The sequence below is a fragment of the Sardina pilchardus genome, chromosome 9 (genome assembly GCF_963854185.1).
Source record: "Sardina pilchardus chromosome 9, fSarPil1.1, whole genome shotgun sequence".
In the NCBI taxonomy this organism is placed as follows: Eukaryota; Metazoa; Chordata; class Actinopteri; order Clupeiformes; family Clupeidae; genus Sardina; species Sardina pilchardus.
Window position 1 is genome coordinate 30,294,539 of NC_085002.1, and position 27,213 is coordinate 30,321,751.

At 42.1% G+C, this 27,213-nt stretch overlaps 1 protein-coding gene across 2 annotated transcripts; it reads right to left on the reverse strand.

Moving 5' to 3' along the window:
* Nucleotides 1-1,638: 1,638 nt before the first annotated feature.
* On the reverse strand, nucleotides 1,639-26,206 carry il17rd (interleukin 17 receptor D). 2 transcript variants are annotated; one of them, XM_062544671.1, is made up of 13 exons: nucleotides 26,064-26,206; nucleotides 15,046-15,106; nucleotides 14,341-14,466; nucleotides 11,382-11,500; nucleotides 10,186-10,306; nucleotides 10,053-10,097; nucleotides 9,262-9,413; nucleotides 7,981-8,046; nucleotides 7,813-7,867; nucleotides 6,522-6,632; nucleotides 6,126-6,310; nucleotides 2,915-3,911; nucleotides 1,639-2,683 (listed from the first exon to the last, which is right to left on the reverse strand). In XM_062544671.1, the coding sequence occupies exons 1-13, from the start codon at nucleotides 26,175-26,177 to the stop codon at nucleotides 2,565-2,567; spliced, it is 2,271 nt and encodes a 756-aa protein (XP_062400655.1). In that variant the 5' UTR covers nucleotides 26,178-26,206; the 3' UTR covers nucleotides 1,639-2,564. The 2 variants fall into 2 exon arrangements, with proteins under 2 accessions (XP_062400655.1, XP_062400654.1); XM_062544670.1 differs by having other exon boundaries at nucleotides 15,046-15,109.
* Between the last annotated feature and the right edge of the window lie 1,007 nt (nucleotides 26,207-27,213).

Here is a 27,213-nt window from a genome sequence, read left to right on the forward strand (position 1 = left end):
GATTGTCAGTGCTTCACACTTTTGCATTGACTGTCAACTGTTCTACAGTCGACAACATGGAAAAACACACGGAATAATAAACATAGCAGCACTGTTACGGCACAAAATTATGGTGATAATCCAAGATCAGAGCACCTCAGATTCACTTGCAAATCATCCGTTTTGCCCCCACACAGATAGTTCTGCTGTGAACTACACACCATCACAGCCAACTGCACATGCGACTACCGAAACAAACACTAAAGAATGCACTGACCAAAACATTATTGTCAGACTACAAGCAGATAGAAAGTGTAGGCTACTCACCCTGAAACCTCATTGCCTCCAACACCCGTTTGCATGAAACTTGTTTAGTGAAGAGCAGTCTAATTTATGAATGAGCAACTAGGTTGATTCGTTAATTCACGTGTCCGATGCGGAGAAACGTCAAAGGAGTTGTATTGGCAAAAATTCTAGACGATTACGGACCCTAAACGCAACACAATCCACTGACAGACATTGTCCGGTCGCGGTGATTAGGCTATTAAATCCTCTCAGGAAGAATGACAGAGTACCACTTTCTTCTACGATTATTAAATAAACGGAAGGACTCACTGTCAGTTTGACATTAAGGTTCTTATTCTTGGTCTACAGTATATTCTTTCCTCTTTGGTACAGGGTTTTACGCATCAGAGCTCACCGTCAACACTGGTCGCGGTCATCACTTAAAACACCGCCCATCAAAACGGAGTTCAACTTCGAGGATTTCAAAATGCCACAAAGGACGGCCACTGAGGGGCACACTGAGAGCGTTAAGTCAGCAGTGGTGTTCAAGCAGAACGGCGTAATTCGCTTCGGCAGTGCGGAACGGTGCTCCTATAGTGATTATAGGGTAATCAGACAGACCTGCCTCAGCCTGCAGCCGGTACGCCTACTTCAGGAACATTTTGTCTTGTGTCAAGAACATGCCCATTCAAAAACGAAAACTATCAATTGATATGTTATACTGCAAGTCTGCTGAGGAAAGATAACCCTATAAAAAAACCAGCAAGAAACCAGCTTATGCAGGTAGCTGGTTTTAGATGGTTTAGATGTTCATGCTGGTGTGACTGTCGTGTGGGATACAGCTGGTGTAAGATGGTCATACTTGTGACCAGCCTGCCAAGCTTGACATTGTTGGTGTAAGATGGTCATGCTGGTTTGCTAGAATGACCAACATAAGCTGGCATGACCAGTAAAAACCAGCAATGCAGACCAACAACACCAACTAAAATGACCAGCTTGTGGTGGCACGGCAAGCAAAACCAGCTGAATTACCATTGTAAGCTGGTTAAACCAGCTGAAGGTAAAACGAGTTTTGCTGGTCTAGCTGGTCAACCAATAGGGTGGTCAAACAAGCTGGTTACCAAGAAGGGTAAACCAGCAAACCACCTTAAGCTGGTCAGGCTGTTTTTTCAGCAGGGAAGATGCAGGCCGTTTCTTTTCCTACCAGGTTGAACTGAAGAGACTTCACAGCAGAGCAGACATCAACTTCAGATCAGAGGCTTGACCTAGAAAAGTCCTAATGTTTCCAGGCAGCTATTAGACTGAGGTTATGATCACATTTTTTCCATTAAGGAAGGACAAACATGTACAGTGCAAAGGCTACTGCTGTGTGTATTGTTGTATATAACACCGAAGAACATTTATTCAAGACTTCCTACATGACAGTACTATAAAACAGTACAGTAATTTAGAAATCATCTCTAATCTAAGCTTAATGAAACTTGAATGGAGCAAAGTTCACAAGAGTAACTTAACAAATTAAAAAGTTCTACTAGTTGTCTAGCTGTTGTTTCTTACAGAGCTGTAAATGGCATATATGTAAACATATTATGTAACTCCAAAGATAATATTTTACACAGTAAAACATGGAAAATCAAAGAAGGTCAATTTATAATATCACACTGATCAATCACTGGTGAGTGGCAATCTTGATCAAGTCAGTGTTTTCTGTTTGATTGGGCCTTTACAACTGAAAAAGAACAGCCCAAGTAAAATGGACCATTCAGTGAAACCATCTATCCATCCATCAAATGTTACTCTCCAAAAGTGCTACACAACACTTTGACGTTTCATGTTTCACGTTCATGAAATTTAGTTCTCTTAGCTGTAGTATAAAAATGACACACATAATAAATAAAAAAACAAAGAACATTCACCCGTTCCAACAGTCGAAACCAAATGACAAACTGATCTCCACCGTCCATTTGGAGTTTCCAGGCTTAACGCTAGTCCTGTGCTGGATGACACGTAGTGAATGTGTTCTATCTCCTGATGTATGGGACACTGATGTATGGGAGGGGCGCTATGGTTACGGCACATACACTGCTGGTCTGGTTGTACGGCACTCGGCTCTTCTCCCAGAAACATGTGGTCCATCAAGGCCTCTATCCATACAAATCACCAGCCCCCTCATTGGTTCACATCCATTCTCCACAGACCCCAGAGTCCATGTGAGATGGGAGGCCCTGTGCCTGAGAGGAGTGTGATGGGCTGGCCAGGCTGGAGCGCTAAAGTGTCGATGCACCTTCCTGTAGACAGTGCTAAGATGTCGCAGCAGCAGTCAGTCCTTTGCTGGGCTCCAGGTTGTGATGGAGCTCCACTTTGCAGATGTTGGGCAGAGTGCAGTTCACTGGACTGACAGCAGATATCTCCTCATCACCTGCAAAAGAAAAGCAGCGATTTCTATTCAGTACATGTAAATAGAAAGAGAAAAAATGGCAGGATAGTTGTTACTGTTTTTAAAAGTTTTGCTGAGACTACAAAACATAGTTCTGTTCTTCTCAGTGCCTTTACAATGTATAATTACTTGGAAGAAAGCAAGTTTAAATTTTAATGTTAATTTCACATTATCTGGATGTTATGACATGGTCATGTTGGACTTTAGCCTTACCTAAACCAGAGGACGAGGACACGCTGTCGGCCAGTGAGGAGGAATCAGCCTGGTCAGGGGACAGCCCCTCCATCAAGGGGATGGACAGCTCTGATGACGGAACAGAGGAGTCGTAGATCCCCGAGTCGCGTGGCATTTCAGGGGGGCTGGACGATCCCTCTTGTGAGGGAGAGGGGCCGTCGCCATCTACTGGAGAGTCCACAGCGTTGCAGGACAGGCCAGGGAGCGAGCCGGCGGCCAGGCTGAGAGACGCAGGCAGGAAGACACTGATCTGGACAGGACAGTCACTCTCTGAAGGACGCTTCAGCACCACCTCGTTCAAGACCACGCCAGAGTCAAGCGTCTCCATGGAGGACTCCGCAGAGGTGGAGGCGCAAGCAGCCCCACGTTTGGGACCTGGAATGGGTGGAGGAGGAGGAGGAGCAAGCTGCTGCTCAAACCAATCAGGCTCCTGGGCGATGTGCTGATGCATGTTACAGATGGCTACGTAGAGCGAGCGGCCAGATTTGGAGCGGAAGTAGTTGCGCTTGCTGACGTTGGGTGGCTGCGGCTCCCGGTCAGGCAGGCTGAGCTGGCGTGAATGAAGCCTGGCGAACAGCTGAGGCAGCTGGTCCATCAGCTTGAAGCGCGGCACGGGGGCCAAGCATGTGGGCACGTCGCTCTCATGGGAGTAGTCAAAGTAGACGGCCATGAAGCGCGAGAGGTCTGCGGCCGTCTGATGAGCCTCGCGGACTTTCTCTGCAATCATGGCCACAGCCACCCCGAAGGTGTCCCGACTACTCAGATCGGAGGTCGTAGGGATGGCGCGGTCTTTGACTCGATCTCGGTTCCGATCCTTTGCAGGCCCTTTTCCCCGCCTGTGGCGCCTTTCCACAAAATATTTCAGGCCTTTGGAGCCGACGATGATGATGAAGTGGGCCTCGTCCAGGCGGCGGCTGAGCCAGGACATCTGGCCCTCTTTACACATCTGCAGGTGTTCCCACAGGTCCAGCGCCACCTGCAGGACACATGGGAGAGCATATTAGAGCTCTGCCTACACACGGAATGGGAAAACAAGCTTGACATGAATATTAATTAGATCAAATACTTTCTGTAAAACATTAAAGAAATTAAGTTGCAATGGCCATTAACAGTTTGTTGACGAACAACCAATAAATCATAGCTACTGAAACAAATGTCTGATATAACTGAGAATTACCGGTACTCAATGCTACAATTGTAACAAAGGTTAAGTACAAACCATAGTTACTTTAAAACCAAGAAACTGTGCTCTTTACAATCTGACGATGAAAGTCCTGTTTAGTCCATCTTACAAGAATCTAGCAAAATATTGTGTGCTTCAGCCAATGCAGCTGTTCTTATTGAGACCTATACTCCTATAAATTATAATTTCTTCCACTCAATTAGTCAGGGTAACTGAGGAAGTGGAATTTCTACCATTTTCTCAAATAAAAATAGCTCAATTTTGACGACTACTCTTCCTTCAAGTATATCGCCCTCATTCTGAAGGCTGAACCAGCTATACTTCTATTAAAGGGATAGTTCGGGTTTTAAGACACGAAGTTATTTGGGTTTTTGTGGTGCAAATATATCATTCTTTTGAACGCATATGGTTTTGAGAAGAAAAACACTTTACTTTCATGACCCCAGCAACTTGCCGGACTACTTTCTTCAGCATCAAAAACGATCAAAAACCGGCTGGATCTCGGCTCACAGGACGCTGTCGGGGGGTAAGTCAGTGCTGATGCACAACGTTGCTGACAGGGAACCCATATAACTTCGTGTCTTAAAACCCGAACTATCCCTTTAACCTCATACCACCCTCCTAAACTATGGACCGGCTTCCTCAAACCAGTTTTTTCTAAACTTGTCACTATTATCACTATCATCATTATCATCACTAGCTATTATCGGATCATTGTAATGGTGATTTCAATATCCATGTGAAAAAGATGACTGATGCTAAAGCCAGGAAGTTCCTTAATACTTTGGACAGTTTAGAGCTAATGCAGCATGTTACGGGGTCCACCCACAACCTTGGCAACACCCTTGACCTAGTCATCTCTAGAGGGATAGAGGTCACTGATTTAGCAGTGATTGTGTATCTTTTAATGTCATATTAAATGCCTTAATAATTAATCCAAAAACTCCACAGTGCCTGGACACTAGAGCAGAGCAGCAGTTCATAGCTCTAGCAGACTCCATATATTCAGATAATGTCAATCATTCTATTGACCAAATGGTAGAGGCCTTCAGCAGTGAGCTAGGTGCCCTTTAGGCGCCTTCAAAAACACTTAAAAAGGCCCTGTAGCAAAGTGATGCCTTGGATGAACGAAAATGTCCACGACTTCAAAAGATCCTGTAGGAAAGCTGAGAGAACATGGAGGAAAACTAAGCTACAGGTTCACCGTGCCATTCTAAAAAATAGCAATGAATAAAGCTGTTGGGATTGAGAGGAGGATCCACCTCTCTAAAGTAACCATACCAGCTCCTGAACATGTGCTAATTATTTTAACTCCGTACCCGCCCACATCGCATCGCTAGTCCTCGCATCGCCTGTCCTGGCCACATTCAGCTAGAACACATTCACATTACATTGACAGTTCTCGCTCAGAGATGGGCGAGTAGCGACGTATGTGAATGCAGCTTAAAGTAACCATACCAGCTCCTGAACATGTGCTCTGGATCCAGTCCCTACTATTACTCAAGAACACATTTGATAGTTAGTTTGGCTGCCTTTATTCTCAAACTAATACCTCATTAGAAAAAGGAACTGAACTCAAGTTCTGGTCGCTTACCCCTCAGGCCAATCGGTTTACTCCAAGTGAGCAGTTCTCATAATCAATAATATCTCAGAGGCCTACTCAAGCAGAACATTTTGTTTTCAGATAAACATTCTCTGATCAGATGCCAGGCCCAAATGTATCTGTATAATTATGTAATGTTTATGCACGTTAAGTCAAGCATAGCTTTGGAGAAAACAAAACCATTGTCCTACTACAAACTGTACAGATCTTACATTCTTTATGGCCAGCAGGGGGCAGACTCACCATATCCCAAACACTATTCATTCAGTCACATCACCTAATGCTACAGTACTTCCTATGTCTCTTCCATTCACCCACAAATGCTACATACAGAAATACAAACTGAATTTCAAAAAGACTGAATCAACAACACTGCATATTTAGTGGAGACTATTTTGCTGTACCTCACAACCACAGAAATCCTGTAGGAAGAAGGCAAAGCACTGGATGACTGCCGTGTGTTTGGGGCAGTCTTTGCTCGAGTAGCAGATGAAGACTTTGGGCCGAGGCCAAGGCCGCTCCGTGCTGAGGACAGTGGTGTGCAAGGAGGACTCGGAGCTCTCCTCGTCCAGATGAGAGTAAATGTTCTCTGGAAGAGATTGGAGTTTCACAACAAAAAGGGAGTGAGTGATTATTCAATGTTTTTGGTACATTGACATGTCATATTAAGGAGAGAATTAAGGAGGAAAAAATGTTTTCATTGGATCATGCTTATGATGCAACTTAATGTCACAAAGTGCTGGTGTAAGATATGAGCGCTGTTCCTTCTGAAACAGCCTTTTCTGGTGGTTTGTACCCACCTTGTTGCTTCTTTCGACACATGACCGTGAAGAGAGTGGCAAAAGCAGACAAGATGACCAGTGGGACAGTGATGGCCATAGCTCGAATGGGGCCAGCCCAGGGAGAGTGAACTGAGGATCAGAGAGAAGAGATAAAAACACGAGTGCAACAAACAAACAAGAACATTGTACCCATGCTGAACAGCAATGATGCACCTCTAAAGGCCACTGCTGTAATTACAAAATCATATGCAAATCCATGATGCATATGAAGGTCACCCCATCGATAGTAAGTAGATGCAGAAATGGAAAATGGTCTGTGATTTTTCATTGCCTTCTTCATGAGAACGTCCCAGGATAACCTTTTCATCCATGTGGCTGTACATCAAGGCACATTATGTGAAGAATTGAATTGAATTGAATTGAATTGAAACCTTTATTTATCATTCTCGGGATTACATTGAGGGCAACCCTCTTTTTCAATGCAGCCGAGATACAACAAGGGTTATGCATGAGCCAGTCGAGGCTGTAGGTAGTCTGACCAATAACAACAATAAAAACCAGGCTAAATTAAAATATGCATAGATACACATTCTTACATCACATACCATGTTGATCCTGACACACACACAACCCTGCATACATACCCACAAGCTATAGCACAAGCATACTCAAGATCATAAACAATGAATGACCTGACTAAATGTGCTGGACCTGTAATAGCATGTTCGATCAGTTCATTCTGAGTGAAAAGGGTAGAAAGTAGATTAAATTCTACTAATTCTACTGTCACTTTACTGTAAGGCATGATCTGCCCAATCCTAGCAGCAGGCCTATTATCCATGCCTTAATGCATGAATTGCTCAACAAATCATTTGGGCAGGCTTTATAGAATGATGGGCACGTGAGCAACAGTGCATAGTCATTCACATTACCTGAGCGCTTGTGTTGATTTTGTTTACGAAAAAAAGGCTGACACTAAAGAAGCTAGATGTTTAGATTTCACTACTGCATCTACTGAACAAGATATTGACAGTGCACTAACCTTTATAAACTAATGGAAAATAGTGATTATGGCATTTACTGAGAATGAGGGTGCTTTTGCAGTTCTCCCTACAGGATTTACATTTCATTGCTCTGATTGGTTTGGTCTATCCCATTGGGTGCAAAGGCATTTTCTCACCTATCAGTTATCAGTTGAAACACACCCCATAATCAAACCCAAATGGACTGACTCAAGCCCCAAATTGTGAATACAAATGAGTGGTTACTCCAGGCTAGTGCCTTTTGCCATCTGCTTATCTAATCTTACCTTGGCTGACATGATACTGGGTTTGTCTCCGGGTGGTGTTGTTGTCATCTCGCAGCTGCGGAGAGTCAACACAACACAACGTTATGCCAATGTCTTTGATCCTTCTGTATTGATGACAGAGGATCAACTGCAACATGTTTTTCAGACATGTAAAAGAAATATGCTAACCTCTATTGCATAAGTTCCTGGAGTCACATCCTGTAGTATACATGTTGTCTTGGGTAGGTTGGATTCCTAAATATAAATACAACAAGGACTTAGATAAATAGTCAGAAGGTAAATATGTAAATAATAACTGTTTGAACAACAAATTCCATCGTAATAGGTATAGGGGAAACAGTATTCATAATAATGGACACAGAAGAGGACCCATAAAAACCCTAATGTGTATGCAGCATTTGGAAAACACAATGTCATTCTTCTCGGATCACCCCTTTAAAAGATTCAAAAGGTTGTGTAAACTTCAACAGTAAAATTACATTAATACAGATATTTACTATGAAGGCTCCAACATAAGATTTGCCTGAGCTTTACCTCAATGCTACTCTGTGAGATCATGCAAAGTGTAAATGGCATACAGGGATCTTAGGGAAGCTAATGTTCAGCTGAGGTTGAAGAAAAAGACAAAGGAAGGGGTGAAGAAAGAAGAATTCAGGAAGAGAAGAGGCCAGAGTAGGTCAGTCTTAGCCACATGCTAAAGGCCAATAGTCTCAGCTGTAAAAAATAATAAAAAAACATGCTTGAACAGTCTGAAAAATGGTGTTCAACTCCAACTGCTCTCATGATAATAACAACAACACTGGGAAAGTGTTCAGGGTTTTGGCGTTTCCATCACGACCAAAAAGCGGAAAGCAGACTAGAAAGTCTCCCCTGTGACACAAGTCATCTGTCAGCCAAGGCAGCAGATGTGTCAAAGTATATTACTGCTCTGTCTGGGAAGAGCATTAAGCTCTGTTCAGGAGTTAACCATGCACATCCCACTTCACAAGGGAGAAGTCTGTTACTATTAAATCAAAGAAAGATCGGCTCTGTAGCTTCTCAGAATATTTGAAGAAGGAGCCTTCTGTCTTTTGTTATGATTTGTTTTCAACAAAATGTCTAGCTCCACAGCCCTTCAGGCATCAAAGGTTATGTCAAAGAAAGAGCATACATTGTAGCATATGTATTGTCTTAGGACAACAGTTGGCATTTCAGTGGGCACGCACCATGAAAGGGGCTTTTCATTTAACGTGTAAGGCTTATACCCTGATATTAGACTGTAGAAAGCTACATACTCGACTTAGATTGTGGGTGCAAATCTTCAACCTCTAAAATCCACCTCTAAGAAAACAACTATACCAGTGTCCACTGCTGAGCACTTGAACCTTTCAGCGTTTTCCTTTACAAAAACCTCTGTCTAAAAGGAAAGACCGGGTTCACCACCAAGGCATTCAGGGTCTCATTTCTTACCGGCTTGCAGCGCTTCAGCCGGAAAGGCCCCTCTTGCCTCAGCTTGTAGTACACGTTGTAGATGGCAAAGCCAAAGGTAGAAGGAGCATGGTCAAACACCACATGCAAGTTGGAGCCTATTTGGGAGACGTTGAGCATCTTCGGCCTCCAGACTGTTTCAAAAACAACATGAGGATCAAACAAGGAATGGATAGGCCTGATAGAAAGGGTGAAAATACGTGGAAAAATATGTGGACTCTGGATACTACTCAGAATATGGAATGATGGCATGGGACCACACATAAAGGTGCAGTATGGGGGATTTAGGTGCATCCATAGTGCGGAGGCTGCATATAGCAACCAACTGAATATAGCTTTATGGCCATCAGGTGCTAGACACACTGTGAAAGGTACTCTCTAATGCTTAGTGTTCTGGCTCGTCTTCTCTGGGGCTCCTCTACAAATACATGGGGGCGCAACATGGCAGACTCCATGGAAAAGAGCCTGTGGCCTCGAGAGCCTAGGTAGGTATTATAAAAACAGCATGAGAGCTGTGAATATAAAGATATTGTATGTCCACTGATTATTAAAAAGGGTATGAATAATTTCAGACATATGAAATATGAAAACGCTTCCATGTTTCTACCACATGGCAAGTCTACAAATTGGTCAAGATAAAATCAACATAAAAACAATATTTGCCAGGGGTATGAATATTTTTGTTCCAAACTGTACATAGGCTACTAAAACAAACATAATGCATTGTGACTTTGATATGAAAAGATGCAATAGGAGAAGGCAAAATAACTCACATGGTTTGCATACAATGTTGTCTGGGCCAAGGAGCACCTCACAGCCTGTTGAAGCAAAACAAAAAGTTCTGTAAGCATAAACTACAGTCCAACAGTGGTTAAAAAAACGAGGGAAAAGAAGACAAACACTTACTGTTAGTGCGCAGGAATGAGGGAGGACAGCAGCTGTCATTCATAAATGTGGGGAAAGGAACGATTCTCACCATGTAGTCTGCCTCAAAGGCAAGACCAACAAATGGCTGTGAACTCATTCTCTGGAGAATCACACAAAGAGACCAATTAAACTAGTATTCCATTGTTCATTTTATCATTATTATTGTTTATTTATTTATATTACATTATTTTATCATAAACTGGTAACCTAAACCTGTACATACAGTGGGGAGCACATGTATTTGATACCATGCTAAAACAGGAATATATAATCATCATTTGACAATTCTTAATGCCTTAATTAAAAAAATGAGTAAGAATCAAACCGCCAAGGACACCAATTTTCTTTGTGATTGAAGAATGTATCGTAAATAAATATTTTTTTTCCTTAAATGCTAGGGGAAGGAAGCATTTGACCCCCTATGTAACCCTATAGGAATTTAACACATAGGGTTAACATAGGGGCAGGCAGAGTTTTATTTTTAAAGGCCAGCTATTTCATGGATCCAGGATATTATGCATCCCAATAAAGTTCCCTTGGCCTTTGGAATTAAAATAGCCCCACATCATCACATACCCTTCACCATAGCTAGAGATTGGCATGGTGCTTTTTCCAGTAGGCCTATTAGCCTGTTTGATTTGCACTGAGCTCAATGAGCATCAAACAGGCTAATAGGCCTAATGGAAAAAGCACCATGCCAATCTCTTATGGTGAAGGGTATGTAATGATGTGGAGCTATTTTAATTCCAATGGCCAAGGGAACTTTATCAGGATGCATAATATCCTGGATCCATGAAATAGCTGGCCTTAAAAAATAAAAATCTGCCTGTCCCTATGTGTTAAATTCCCATAGGGTTGCATTGGGGGTCAAATACTTCCTTCCCCCTAGCAAAAAAGAAGAACATTTATTTATGTGCGATGCATTCTTCAATCACAAAGAGAATTGGTGTACTTAGCGTTTTCATTTTTACTCATTGTTTTTTATTAAGACATTAAGATCAATTGTCAAATGATGATTTTAGATTCCTCTTTTTAGGCAACTTTAGCATGGTATAATATACATTTTCTCCTCACTGTATATGCACACAACTAGAAACACCCAAATGAGGGTACTGAGTTTGAATGGTACTGGAGCATTCCTAATGGGGTACACTTCATCTCAAATGCTCACTTACTACATTTTTATAGGAGAAATTCAGCTGACGCGGCTCTTTCAGGATCATGTGTTGGCACTGCTTCCCCTCAGGGTTCTTGTCCTCTAGATACACCCGGAAGCCTTTCACATGTTCAATTCCTGTGCACACATGATGCAAACAGGTCAAGTCTTGAAAATATCCTGTCATTTATTGCAAATGAATTCATAGGGCCATTTCATTGAGATTCATATATGTCATATATATACCAGGGCTATTCAACTTTCATCCCAAGTGGGCTAGATAGAAAAAACACAGGGTGTTTGTAGGCCACACAAAACACAAAGTGGCTGAAGTGACTATTGTGGCTAGTGGAGAAACATGTGGCAGTGCTGCCAACTCTTGTCATTAATGGAGAATGAGTACACGCTGAAAAACTTTCAACACCCAGTTAGTCAATCACTGATATTTATAGAAGTGACTGAAAATGATTATGACCAATACATTGGAGCTATGCTACTGCCACCGTAGCATAGTTGCCAGCATGTTTTTAATGCACCATATTATCCTCCGAATATTTCAGGACAACAAGGCCAAACTGCATTCTGCACAAATTGCAACAGTATGGCTCCATAGTAGAAGCTTAAAAGGCCTGTCTGGAGTCCAGACTGGTCACATTGGCTGATTAATGGAATGAAAAACTGGATTAAGACCGTTGGGAAGCTGAAATCCTAGATCAGGCAAGAATAACACAACATTTGATTCTCAAAACTAGTAACTAGTCTCTTCAGTTTACCCAAACATGTCCAGAATATTTTTAAATGAAGTGAAATGACAAAGGCAAACATGCTCCTGTCCCAACTATTTTGAGAAGCATTGCTGGCATCAAAGTCTAAATAAACATATATTTTCTAAAAAATAATCCAATTTGTCTTTATTATTAGGAATTAAATACAGGGTTAACAGATTTTAATTGTGATTGTGTATTTTACAGTGTCTCAGCTTTGTTGGAAATAGGATTAGAGGATGTGGGTAATTAACCCAGATGACTCGCCTCTGAAAGTTAATTGACAGTTCATGATCACCACTATGCAAAGGTACGTTTTTATAAGCAAACTGACTGCAGGATGCCTTAAACGTTACAACTTTGCTGATACCATTTCCAATAGGCTAGTTAGCACATTAGCACACTTTTCATAGATATTGGGCAGTTGAAGTCGTTTCAAAGCCTTTTACTTATAGGTAATGAGTTTGCAATATTTGCCTTGAAGTACATAGGGTAATGCAAGCTGTGTCTGTTTAACTTTGGGCATCTTGAGGTGTTTTTGTTAACTGACTGTATAGGCTGTGGTGGCATCAGAGCAAGAAGTCACATTATATACAGTGATGCCTCTGTTGCTTCCAACACTGGAATACCAGAGGGCAGGTATTTTACAAACAGCTGGCAATTTATGTGGCACCAAAACGTGGCATGGAAATCTGCCTTGTCATTCAGCCTGGTTACTAACATTGGTGTCGGCACCACCCTAGTGACACATCATATGCATCATTCAGATTCAGTCTTAACTATATTACACTGTCATTTCAATAGGCGGAAAAAACAAAGTGGTCTAACGCAATCTAAGTGGATAGAAGCTACGAGAAGTAATGCATTTTTGCTGCTTGATTAAATTAATTTGCGCAAGGATGTACAGTAGGTGTCAATAGAGGTGTGAGTGTTAGATGAAAAGCATGATGTTTATTTGGTCTCACTGTGTCCTTTCTGTTCTTCTCGTTTCTTAGAGCTCCTGCACCAGGGGAGGGGTCTGCTGGGGAGATGGGAGCTCAGAGCCAAAGGACAAGGCCCGGCATGCCAAGGGAACATTTTCAAGCGCTTCAAAGTGTGCCAGCGTGCCTCCCTTTTAATTACATTTCTGCCTTATCAGTTGCAGTAGAAACCAAAAAAGCAGCCCCACACATTCCGTGTGGCTCTTGTTTCAGCAGTGGGGAGTGAGGCTGACAGAGACTCCTCTTTGTAGCAGCTGTAACTCCACACCTTACCCAGCCGAGCAGATAGCATCATACTGGCCTAGTCCCACAGGCTTAGGGAACCACCAGAGGGGAGAGGGGGGCAGAGAGGCAGAGAGGAAGGGAAGGAGGAGGAAGAAGAGGAGGAGATAGGGGTAGAAAAACAAAGGTGAACTTGATTCAAACACTGTGCAGCGAGAGCCCCTCCTTTGAATTCTCCCTCTCTCTTTCTCTCCTTCTCTTTCTCTCAGCCCCCTCTCCCTCTTTCATTTTCTTTAACATATACCTGAGCTGTGTTGAGTCCTGCCCCAGTCAAAGGGATTAACCCTGAGCAAACAAGAGGGCACATTGTGTTGCATCTTAGGCACAGGCTCACATTACCAATTTCAATTGTGTCCCAGTACACGGAAGTAAGGGATGCCTTTTCCGTCTTTTGACCCTTTCTCCCACACACACACACACACTCACACATTCCTTCACGGACACATAACAGCGCTAATATATGGGGATCCATCTTCTGTCTTGGACAGATCAGTGCAACTGACAGCCAAGAAGAATAACCGTGCTTCGGAAGGAGACCTGGCTCTTTGATCATGACAAGCCAAGGGCTCCCTTTGAAGACAGGGCTCTCATGTACTGGTGTCCTATTCCCAATCTCCCTCTCTCTGTCCCTCCCTATCTCCCTCCCTCCCTCCCTCTCTTTCTCGCTCTCTCCCTCTCATCTGCTTCTCAGGCAGGCGAGATAAATCACCACTGTGCAATCAAGCATGCAAACTTTTCACTGACACACACACACACACACACACACACACACACACACACACACAGTGCTCAAAACATATTGTTATGGTTCCCCAGCTACTGAAAGAATTTCACACAAGTACCGGTCTGTCCAGCGGTGTTTCCCCTGTCAAATGATAGACTGGGGGAAAACCTTCAAGATCTAGAAAACACTCCATACAAATATGTCAAATTGCAATCGTTTGCAACCTACCAAGAGGACTGGCCATCCAGTGGACCAGCACGGCTGCCTGGCTGTCACAGGACAGATGGCTGAAGGTGACATTGCTGACCTCATGGATGGCATGCTTCCCCACAGGGTTCCAGTTTAAGGAGCAGTCTGGTTAGGGAAAAAGAGCAATGGATACAAACAAGATGGAAGTAGAGCACGTCAGTAAGGGTGAGCCAGAGGGACACACACACACACACACACAAAGGCCGTCAGAAGAAAGAGCAAAAGCTGAAAGCACTGATGAGATTCTCGGACAGACATTACAGATAACTATGCAGCCAGCCAAGTAAAACCATCTCTTCTAAGCTTTTCTTTTTTCTCCTTGCTCCTTAGTGACTGCTTTAAGAAGAGGGAGACTAGCAAGGAAGAGGAGCAGTCATTTGTGTCCTGTGGCCCCTGGCTCTGCTCTAGCAGCCTTTGTGATGCTAAGAGCAGCAGGGCTTTCATGCAGAGCCGTTCCCTCTCCCAGTCACACACAATGGCCAGGGACTACTGGGGAAATCAGGATTAGCTACAGGAGCAAAGTTTGACTTTTAGGAGATTACATGGAATGGAGTAAGGAATTTTAGATGGAGAGGAAACACATCTTTTCACACATGGGTTGAAAACAGATAATCTGAGTCTCTCACGCTTAATACATCATGGAGACAACATGCTATGCTGTACTTCAAATGAGAAGAGGCTTACTGTCATTCCGGAACGTGACACCCAATCTCCTTCCACTCTCATCTGAACTTGATAGGAAGCCCTGCTGAATAAGGAGAGAGGAACATAATTAGTTTCAACATAGAACGCCTAAGCCGCACAAAAACACAAAACAAAAACAAAGAATTCTGCTTCATGTGCTGAAATCATCAGCAATCCACCTCCAAATCTGGGGCCAGTTTTAATGTCAGGGTCTGAATTAATCAACCAATTCTCAATGAGACAATGTGTCAAAACCTCAAGGACAAAACAAATGTAAAAAGCACTGAATTTAAGGGCTGTTTTCATAGTGCTAGGTAACACAAAGAGTCATAATACAAAAACTTGGATGAGACATGCTTGCGTGCCACCATCAGACAGAGGAGAAGCCCTCAGAAGACTTTTTTTTAAAACTTCAAGATAACAAGCGTCTGACAATAAAGAGATATGGAGAGAGAAGAGAGCAACCATGACGGAGTGCTTGGTGACAAATGAAAAGTGGAGGCCATGTGAATGAGAGGGGGGAGGGGAGGGGAGGAGGAGCCAAGGCCTTTATCAAAGATCTTATCACCTTCCTCGTTTTATCTCAGAAAGAGGAAGTAGTTAGGCATGGCAGGATACTGCAAGCACCCCCCCCCCCCCTTCATGGAGATGGGAACAAACAAAAAATGACTAACAAATTCACATTTTCTTATCCATGCTGTTGCATTCAACTAGCCTACATAAATTGGGAATAAATTAATTTGGAATGTATGTAAATCTACATCTACTAATATGTAATCATTTAAGTAAACAAATTGAAGAAATGTTTTGAAAAAATAAAACATAATGTGCTGAAATTAAATGTCCTGCCCATCTACAGTATTTCAATGTTTGAATGTTTGGGATTAAACGTCTAGAGAAATCATTCACTCTGCCTTGCAATAACAATATGCTCAACATCAACAGCACAAAAAGGTGTGGTGGCTGCCAAAGCCAGTCAACCTGGTCTTTTCAGTTAGCAACTGAAACAAATGCCCTCAGGGCTCACTGTAGAAGGGACAAAGACAGAGAAAGGTGTCTGGTTCTACAGACTGCTCTCTTCCAAAACTCTAGGTTCCCTTCCTACCACCTTCCACAGCTATCCATTTTCTCTGCGAAGCTGGACAAAATACACAAGATGATCACCAGCCATCTCTGAGAGTGACCTTTCCTAACAAAACTACAAAAGGCAAAGCATGACTTTTCAAATTGTTCACATATATCAGATGAATGCCCCCAGATGTTGTGAGCTCAGTTTGGGAGTATGAAAACAAATAATTCAAAAGCTCTCCCCGATATTTTTGCCAGATATAACACTCTGCATTTTTTACAAACAAAAGGAAGGAAATGGTGGCAAGTAAAAACAAACAAATCTAAAGTGTTACGGAAATGTCCAACTCTGTGAGATCTGTTTGATAGAGGCATGCCCTGAGGGGCAGCTGCTCATTGTCTCCTGCCTTGTGCAAAAAGCAACAAACAAGCAAAGTATCTCCATTCTCCACAATCAAGGCCTGCCCAACACCTTCACCTCTATAGTGTTCAAGAACAGTGCCAGATAGCAACAACCTCTTTCCAGAGCTGATTAATTGAGAGAGATCTTTATGTTGGTAAGCAATCATCATCTCATATCCTGGAGTCAGTTAGAGTATCCAATGACTATACTGTTTGCAAAGGTAACTTATACCACGTAAGCCCATTTGCTCCCTCCCTCCCAGGAGCTTCATTTGACTACATACTTTGCAAGTCACAAGTTGCTCAAGCGCTCCAATCTTTTTTTCTCTCCAGGGCAGAATGTTTACTGCCACAGAGGAGGAAGGGGGCCAGCAGAGCCTCCCGTATGAGCTGCTCATGTAGCAGCAGAATGAAGTGTTGGAGTGAGGCCTGCAGCTCCTCTAATGAGGCCGGCTCTTGCCATCCTACACCTTTTAACACCACAGACACAGCAGGTTCCAGGTCATGGACTATAGGCAGCTGTGTATGGCCTGCTACACCTGAAACTCATCAAACAAACACACACACACACACACACACACACACACACAATCTGACCAATGCTTCACTTTCATGAGGGCCACAGGGACTAGGGTGGTGTGCCTGACGCCTACTAACAAGCATGTCACATTTTCTGTGACACCCTTTCAAAGATGTCCTTTTATGGTCTTGTGACTCCCCCTCACCCCCCAGCCCAGCCCCAACAGGTCCTCTCTTTGTTCCTGTTGGCTCTCTGGTCCCGCAGAGAGGAAGGAGTCTGACTGGAAGACTCCTATGCCCTTCTGATGTCCTGGCCTTGGGTGTGTGCATTTAATGGCCCCTATGGTCATTTGGCATCTTAAAACTTCAAATAGACTATGAGGAAGGGGGCTGGAAGGGGCACCATAAACCTGCTTCATCCCATGTGGCAAACAAACCAAATTGGTGCCCATGAGGTGGGACACAAGAGGTCAGCCGGCGGTCAGAGCTCCACATTACTGCCATCAACAACAGCAGGGAAATATGCATTCAAACAGAGCTTCTGGAATAACATGGTGACTGTTGTGAAATACAGCAAATGATACAGGACACACTGCAGATGAGAAAACCCGTTTAAAGTAGATCACTAAAGTAGATTTGAAAACTGGAGGAGCCACTTCAAAAACTTTGCAGCTGTCTCTTTAGTAATTCATTCTTGCCTAAAGATCACATATAGCCTGTAGCTTCAACCAGGATCATACACTCTTGACAAAATCTTGACAAAAGACCAGTTGTGTTGATGGCAAATAATCTCACCCAACATTCGTGATTTCAATGTGGCTCAATCTTATGTCACAAAAGAAGAAGTGGTGTTGATTTTTTGTATATGAATATAAAAATACTCACTAATAATTAATAATTCTGCATGGTTTGCAACTAATGCCTTCTACAACCACAAAAATCACATTTAATCTAAAAACGGTCAAATTGTAACAATGTTGATAAGGACCTGTGTTGTTATAGCAACAGGTCCTGAACAGCTGTTGTGGTACTAGTATTAGGGTTGGCATCCTGCAATCACACACAGGATGTAAAAGAAAGCTGCACACCGCAAACGACCTGGCACTGTGGAGACATACGGGGCTAACATGTCTCAACACAACAGCAGCAGGTGGGGGGTAGAGTGGGCGGGCCATCTAAAGTAAGACGCAGACCCTTGAGAGACCAGGTGTTCTCCTCTCCCCGTAGAGTAATAACAGTACTCATCTCATCTGTTGGGCCTGAGCCTCAGACACTCCAAATGAGAGAGACTGAATAGTGTGTTGATGGGAGACCGACAAACTGCAGTCTACCATCAAGCTTGAAATGAGGTTACAAGTTTATATGCTTGGAAAGGTTTGAACATATTAGTAGTACACAAACCCAGAATATAAAGTTGATCAGATGGTGGTGCAGCTGTTGGTAACACTACCATTTTATTGTTTTCTAAAAGTGTTATGCTCCATGTAGTTTACCCAGCATGTGAGATTAATTAGTAATGCTACAAGATCTTAAACTTCCCAATAGCAGAAAGCCATGCGCAGAGCATTCCAAACAAATCAGTGTTCTTCAAAAAAAAAAGTTTTGTTTCATCCTCTAAAAACAAAATCTCTACTCTCACCTCAAGCATTCACTTAACCATAGAGTAGAAACAAATGAGACCCCCACCACACGTCCAGACATACACAAAGAAAATAAACAGCATCTCCTATTTGCAGAATAGAATGCAGTCCTTATTAGGATAGTTGACTAAGCATGAGGAAGAAGTCTGAGGAAGAAAGGGCTGTGATTGCTGTTTCAGGGGAGCCAGACGAATGGGTTGAACAGGCAACTATTAATTTGGCTGCCTGGAGGGCAAAAAAGGCCTTCCTTAATTAGCCAGCTACATTTGTTGGACGCATGTGTAAAGTTCAGCCTTCAACCTCTCGGTTCCAAACCTTCCCCCACACTCCCATCTTGTCTCATCTAAATGCCGAGTGCCTGTTTATAAGTAAGGGTCCTTTTCCATATGGGCTCCAGATGACTGGCCCAAGTAAACAAGCATAGCCTAAAAGAACAGCACACCAAAATAAGGAGATGTAGAAAATGATCACAAGGATTCACCTCAAACGAGAGGGCTTTGAAGCTGTTGTTTTCATATCCCTGGAGAATAGTCTCCCTGCAACATCTTGCATTCTACATGCATTTACTTACATCTGCCAGTGTAAAAATCCTATGTGTATGGAATCCATGACTATAAAGGGAGCCATAAGCTCAGGTCTGAGTAAAGGCAATAAAGGCATCTGTGGCAATGGCAATGATCCATGTTTATTTTGTGCTCAGTTCCACTCGCTTCTGATTCTGCCCTAGTTGTAGTTAACATTCATGTCTGGATGACGGGGATTTCCTCCAATTCAGCAGAAATAAAGAGTTGTGATTTTCAGTCGACCCACTTCACTAGCTGACACTGTGCTCAGGCCCTATTCCATTCATCTTAATGTAAGACATTTGAAACTGCTCGGAATGTTAATGGCACATCAGAACTTCAGACAAATGAAAACCAATTGATCTGCACACAGTGATTTTACACTCCTCACTTTCACCACTTTTGAATAAATAAAAGAGAAATACAAAACAAATTTTTCATAAAAAAAAAAAAAAAACATATTTGTTTTTAAGACTTTCAATTGATAAGGTCCAAGAAACAACAAAAGTTCTCCTCAACCCCTACTCTGCCCCTAGGTCACAAACCAAACTTCTTTCCGGCTATATCCATACTATTCCGTTTTCTTTTGAATCTGAAATCTTTTACCAGTAGTGAACCATCATTCTCTTGATGAAACTCTTCCTATTAATCAGTGCACAAGGCGCTGTCTTAGATTTTGATTTATACTCACTTACAGACATGCACACATAACATATAACTATGCATCATGGAGTCTGCCGCTTTATGTCATATGTGATGCACTGTATCTGAGGCCCAACTTTTTTTGGATTCGAGTCTTGAGTGGTGTATTATATACAGTAGGCCATGCCCACTGCCATGCATAATAAAAACAACGCTGCCACTGATACCCCCCTCTACTAGGACCACTGGAGTGAACTCTAGTGAGTGCACACTGTTCAGAGAGTAGTCACACATCACAGACTTGATATGGTAGGTTTATGGACGCGCTCAAAAACCAGCACAAACGAATGCCAGTGTTCATGTGTCCTACTGTAAGTCCAGACAGTCCTGAACAGAGCCGAGGAGTGCATTTGGTAGACTCCTATTCAATTGAATCACATCCCCATATGAGCCCAATGTGTCCCACAGCAATGCCTATTAACTAATCATCAGAAATGTCCTCTACTATTCTCATAGGTGAGATACAGGGTAGGTTCTATGGACCATGTTATTCTCTGTAAAAGCTTCTGTGGATTTGTGAAGGTCATAGTAATGTCAAAGCAATAATAACTATGCGTAATATTACGCTACAAAGTTACTCAAAGACAGTCCTCAACACTGCCATAAAACGCATTGTACCCTACATCACATGCCTTACATCAATGTATGCCAAAAAGCCCCATATTTCTAAAAAATAATAAAAATAGATTAAACTTCAAAATGTATTTTTATATATACAGTATATAAAAGAGTATAATTTACCCTATCTACCTGATGCTGTCAACAAAGTGCAGTTGCTCTATCCCCAGACAGCTTCAGGTGAACATATGGCATCAATTTCAATTTACCAAATCATTCCAATGACTTACCTCAGACCAAACCTTTAAACTAGATGACAAATATCCTGATACGTGCACATAATTGCAAACACGAGTAGTTACATGTAGCAGTGATGGCTTTAGAAAGGTTGATAAAATGGAATACACAACCTTTACAACAGAAAGTTTCTTTCCACCCAGAGACTAATTAAAAAGGTGCCCAGCAGAAGATCAGCATTTCAATGCTGTTCTGTTAGCACTACTAGCACATTCATTTAAGCACTGCAGCTTAAAGGGAACAACAGAAACCCAGCACTGTTCCTACAAATTGCGTGTGATAGAGAGGGCTGGTAGACACAAACGTCACAACCAGCATTTCATGTTTTCATGAGAAAGTAACATCTGCAATGTGACTAACAGCCTAGGAAAAGCAGAGGTAGGACAAAAAGAATTGTCTTTGGATAATATTCACCTCACCTTTTTCAAGAGTTTGTCTTTTCAAACTAATCTTTTCACATCAAATGGAACAAGGACCGAATTATTCTTCAGTTAACTCCTCTAGTGTTAGTCAGAGTAACCTTCAGTCATGACAAATGCCTAGATTGCATGCTGAAGCACTTCCATCTTTGCAAGGGGACATATATCTTGACTACCATGGAATTTTAGACACGGGGTGCTGTGGGGGCTCTTGTTTTGCCTCAGCTGATGGGATTTTCAGCCTTCACCAGCACTGTTCTCTCACCAACCATCACCTGGACATGGGCTAATGCACACCTTCCTCTTTGTCTCACCAGTGTTTCCACAGTGTCAGTGCCTCAAAAACATTTGACAATCACGGACATGAAACCATAGCTGCTCTCTCTGTACTCCTACAGAATCCTCATCAACCATAAACGTATACCTTCTCTCCAAGACCTTCAACTTGGACAACAAGAATTATGCTTCCCTTTAAGTTCAGCCATTTTATGACAGAAGGAAACAGGCAGAGAGCAGAAGGCAGAAAGACGCGACTGCTTCAAGCCTAGGCATGTCCATGAACTCAAATGTCAGAGCAGGAGCTGTTGCCATAATGCGCATAGCTGATCTCATTCTTATGCAAATCTGCCAGTTCTCTATCTAGAAATAAGAGCCATTATCAGAATCAACTCAAAACACCTCTCAAAATGACACGACATGACAGATGGAAAACATTGGTGCAGTATTTAACCATCACAAAGACCTTCTAGATTTTTAAGCATGGTATAACACGGGAAGAATCTGCCAGAGGACACAAAAGAAGAAAACATTTCTTCATGAGTATGTGGGCTGGTGGGTTTTGTAGTGTTGTGTTTCATGCCGTAAAAATGCAGTGTCTCTAAGGCCTGCCGCGTTGCATATGAGGTAGACAACTACAGGCCAGATCCTCTAGTGAAAAGTCTGGCAGAAAAAAAAATATTTCTCTTTCTCTCTCTCTCTCTACAACATACATACATTTGGATGCTAAAAGGTATACAAATCATAGATTGAGTTCAACTGCATGGAAAAGATGTAAAAGTTTGCAGTAACATTGCATACATTTCCTGAATGCCATATTCAATATAAAACTGATAAAATGACCTTAACCTTGAATCAGTTTAAAACAGAAAACTGCTTCATAATCAAATGAGGAAAAACAGACCCTAAATATGTGCGATCAGTTCATTGGTGGTTCCTTACTTTATACACTGATGCATGGCATGATTAAAAACTGCCAGTCTCACACAAACAGAATGCAACATTCCAAACATCTCTTCGCTTTGATTAGGGCTGCTGCATACTCTTAAAATAATGGGGGTTAGTATAGTTAAGACCCAGCTAAACTGCAGGCTTGCCTCATACTCCCTCCTTTGAAGGCGACACTAATTTTAATCATTGCAAGTTACCTCCAGACAGGAACTGCTCTGCCATCAGATTGTTGATTAGGCAAGAGGAAAGAGTGGCTAATTGATTGTAATGACTTCAATCTGTCAAGCAAGGAAAAGCTCCATAAGGCTGGCCTGCCCAGTGTCTGGGCCTTCAGAGCAACTCAAGTTACAGTCCTCAGGCATGCCTCTTGTTGCTAATGGTACCCTCTCCAGGATATAACAAAGAGGTAACACAAAACTAGACCGTTCCCAAAGAAAAAAAAGATCAGTGTACTGGTACATTGATAATGACAGCAGAAAACATTATTACGGATTTGGGGGGTTATTAGGAACAGCGAGAGCAATGGAACAATTCAAACCATTTTAATATGAATGAGTGTTTTAATGCAACACTTGCAAAGTCTGCGTTCTAGCTTTGTGAGCACAAGCTCCACAAAAGGATCACAGAGAACCTCCGAAGCGTCCACTGAAGCCCCACTGGGCTGAACAGACAGACTGGACTTTTAATTCACTTTTAACTTACCTTCGTTTACCAGTGACATGCAGCCTTTATTCTGAAGCAGCAGGGCACTGTGCCACTCAAAGGCTGAGCCACATCTGAAAAGTCAGTGGACCCCGCATTCAATAAAGCTGGGATGTGATCAAGCCTGATTCAGAGGTAGCCAACCAGGGATTTTCCCACCGAAGCACACAAAACAGCCTCCAAGGTTACGTGCTGGTTGGGTGGTTTTCAATGCTCTCTTAAGATGGTACCAAAATAACTGCTCCCCCCTCTACACCACCACCTCACAGTCTTTCTCTTTTCACACTGTGAATACCATAAAACACACCTTACAAGTCACAATCATCTTTGGCCAGATGCTGCAAAAATAATGAAAGGACCTGACGGAAGAGAACAGACCTTTTGATCTTATGAATTAATAGCTGCAAGTGTCTCATATGTGCACTCAGGCCAGGGCTTGCAGGAAAGACCACCAATGCAACAATGAACTTGTTCAAGTCTGTGGCAATGTCTTAGGACAACATTGCAAACTACTTTCCTATTTGTGTTGTTCCCTCTTGGAATGAAATGGAGTGTAAAGCCTATTTATTCTTGTTTTGATCAACAAAAAGTATCGGTGATTGGTCAATGCAGAAACCAACCATTTAGTGATTGCCTTCACAAGGAAGATCTTTCCTGTGCCAAAGTTCAGGTTTGTTATATTTCATGCAGAGGCCTATAGAGTACAATGTTCTGTGTTTTATCTTGTAAGCAAGCAAAGCTCCTATTCCACTTTGTTTCAACTCAGTATCAACAGCCAACAAGACACTGAACAAATGAGAAGAGAGTGGATAATGTGTTACATGTGACTTATGCAAACACAAGATTAGGCGCAAAAATCGCCTCTCTCAAACGTCCAAACTCTTGTTCCATGGTAAAAAAAAAAGGTAAATAAAAAAAAAAAACATCCCTACACAAAATTCTGTAATAAGATCACTTAAGCTTTATCAAAGTAGCTGTATCGTGAGTGAACATAGTATGAACAAGTATCTCTTACAGAAGACCAGAATATTTCTGGCATTATTCTCCAAATAGCTGCGCTTGAATAAAAAGTCTGCAAAAAAGGAACAGCCATTTATGTGGCCTCTCCCATTTCAATTATTAACAGTAAAAGTTGTGACAAATGCAATGTGCTGAAAAATTGTTTGGGAGCAGCAGACTTTTTCCAAGAATGAAATACAGGACATCCCCATCTCTTCAAGAGGATTGGAAATGTAGCCCATAGCAGAAAAGGTAATAGCTTTTCCATGCTGAGTGTTTAGTGACACCTTAGGGAAAGCAGACACAGAATAGCACGGACATGCGAGAGCAATGATTCCACAAGAATCAAAGAACTTTAATTGTGTGCCAGGTACCACCCCATGAAGCCCTCCAGCCCACTCCACAGAGCACAAGAGCCATTTCTAGATCTACCTTTTCTTTTGGTCAACTTGCATCTATACCTACATATATACAAACAATATACACCAGCGATGCACACCTTATGTTGAGTAGATTATGTTCCCATTTTGGAGGGAAGATTCCAACCACCAGTGTAAGGCTATTACTCTAATGAAAAAGAACTATAAGAATCGTATAGTATTTCGGGACAAAACAGAGTAATCAGGACATAATTACAGAAATTGTAGTAGCATATTGGGACATAGCCTATAGAAGTAGGCCTACAGTAAGACTGTACTATAGGAACAGAGCAAGGTTATAGAGGTATTGCAGAGTAGTAGCCTAGGCAATAGAAATACTGTAGAAATGTTACATAAGGGAAAGTTAGACCCTATGATAGACCTAAGCCAAATACAACTGGGCAATCTGAGAAATATCTAAATTTCCACAACGTGTAGAATGAAACGCTTCCATGGAAGCTTCAATAAAACCATTTACCTCCAGTAAAAGCAGCGAGCAACGACAGATTCTAGTAACAACATCTAGACAAAGGCTGAAGTTAACACCTGCAAAGAAGCCGGGTGTTATTAAGTGCTCGTTTACACAGCTTTGTCTGGTCGAGCCACCATCTTTAACGCTTTTGAAGTGTCTGTCGAGAGAGGTGGCCTGTGGTTAAACACGGGAAGCGCCTTGGAATTTTAATAGAACGAACAGTCCCTCACTTCCTATGTGGAAATCACTTCAAAGGCCCGCAATACTTCACAACACACAATAGGCTTCAGGCATGCCAGTTTAAGTAACCTTGCTTTTCGGGTCATAGCCTATACATCAAATTTACGGTGACCATACAGTAGGTTAAAATATCATGTTGAGATTCTAGGCTATAAATCGCTCCATAAAGAAATCTTTGAAATATCACCCTGTTTAATTTATCCTTTTTTTCTCTCTCCTGCCCTCGCCTGATGTCTAGTGCAACATTCAGCAATTATAATCACGAAAAATTAGAATTCACGGTGGACTTCAACAAGACGGATCAGCATATTGGCAACAATGGATCCCGCTGATTGACTTTTTCGCAGGATGTCCTAACCTCAAAATGCCTCGCATGGGCCTGTTTCTATATTTCTTTTCTATAGGCTATAGTCTATTAATATGTGTCTTTTCTGAATTAGGCCTACTGTAACAGATGTCATCTACCAGTATCGCGAAAGTGACGTCCTCCATGGGCTACCACTAGCCTACCGATCCCAATGCAATAATTGCGCAAACTTTTCCTTACGGCGCATCGAAACTTTTAGGCTGCACCATAAGTCACTGCAACCAAACTCTCTTTACTCCAAAGCCTACACAATTACGCTACATCTACACAAAACTGAACGTTTTGCAAGCCCACTAAAATGCATTGAACGTGAAATACCAGTGTTTGACTTTGTCTAGGAAACACTCAAATCGTTCCAATACGCAGGCAGCGTTTTGAAATAGCCTACTGACGAATATTTGACTTTAAGAGAAATGTTTTTTACCTTCACAGAACATTTGTCTACATATCCTCGCCTTCCCCCAGTTGCCGATCCATTACTTATTTTCAAAAGACACAATATTGAGAGAAAGCCTACAAGTCTGGCCCGCGTTGCCATCCCTTCTAGTCCATGAAACCCGACTGGATTAGAGTGATTGCAATCTTGTAGAACTTCTTCTTGTAGGAGGGGTGTGAGTGTCACCGCAGGGTGGGGCTGTGAGCCAAACACAAAAACGGAGCAAAAAATGATAATTCCTTGTGGACAATGAAGAACATCTATCTATCTGAACTTTTATCATCACTAAACTGACCCAGCTTGCTCTGAAGAACTATTTAATTATTTAATTACGTTACGCACAAAGGTTAGGCTACATTTTTTATCAAAGATAAACTTCCCAATTCTAAGATGCTTAAGGTTTGGCATACCTGGTCGATATGCCTAGATAGGCTATATGAGTTCATGGTTTCATTAAGCAGGATGCAGGCCTACCAGTTTGACTGTCTTAGCTGTAAATGTTGATATTGTCTGTCATATGAACCAACCCCTATCCTAGGCCTACTGTCCCTGATGTGTGAGGCATGAGGCTTGTCTCAAAATGCAAATTCTCAAGTTGTCAATCACTCCAGCACCGTGGGATAGTGATAAACACATGACATTTTGATTTCTCTGCATGTCTGGTATGTGGAGAAACTGACAATTAAGCTGATTTGACTTGGCTAGAGATTTAGCACAACAGTTATGCTGAGATTAACATCACCTGGTCGGTTTGCTTGACTTGGCAATGAAAAATATTTTGCCTATTTAGGTTAGCAACTTTAAGAATCACACGTTTCTTTAGGAATGCCCTGGTCAAAATTCAGGTTGGCTAGTATTGTGTTTGAAGAGAACATAAAATATTATTAGTTATTGTCTGCATCTGGATGGAGTCATCAAGGCAAATATGTCAGTAGGTACTGTACATAGGTAGCCAAAATAAAAAAAGACTGACAAGCAAAATAGTTTGCTAGGTGCTAGATATACAACTAGATGTACCGCAAAGTGGTACAAAAATATGACCACCGCTTAGTCCTGCATATTCTCTCCGCAAAAATAAATCACGCTTGTCAATTTGTTTCTCCTTCTCCATTCCTTGCAACTTTTATGTATGTAAATG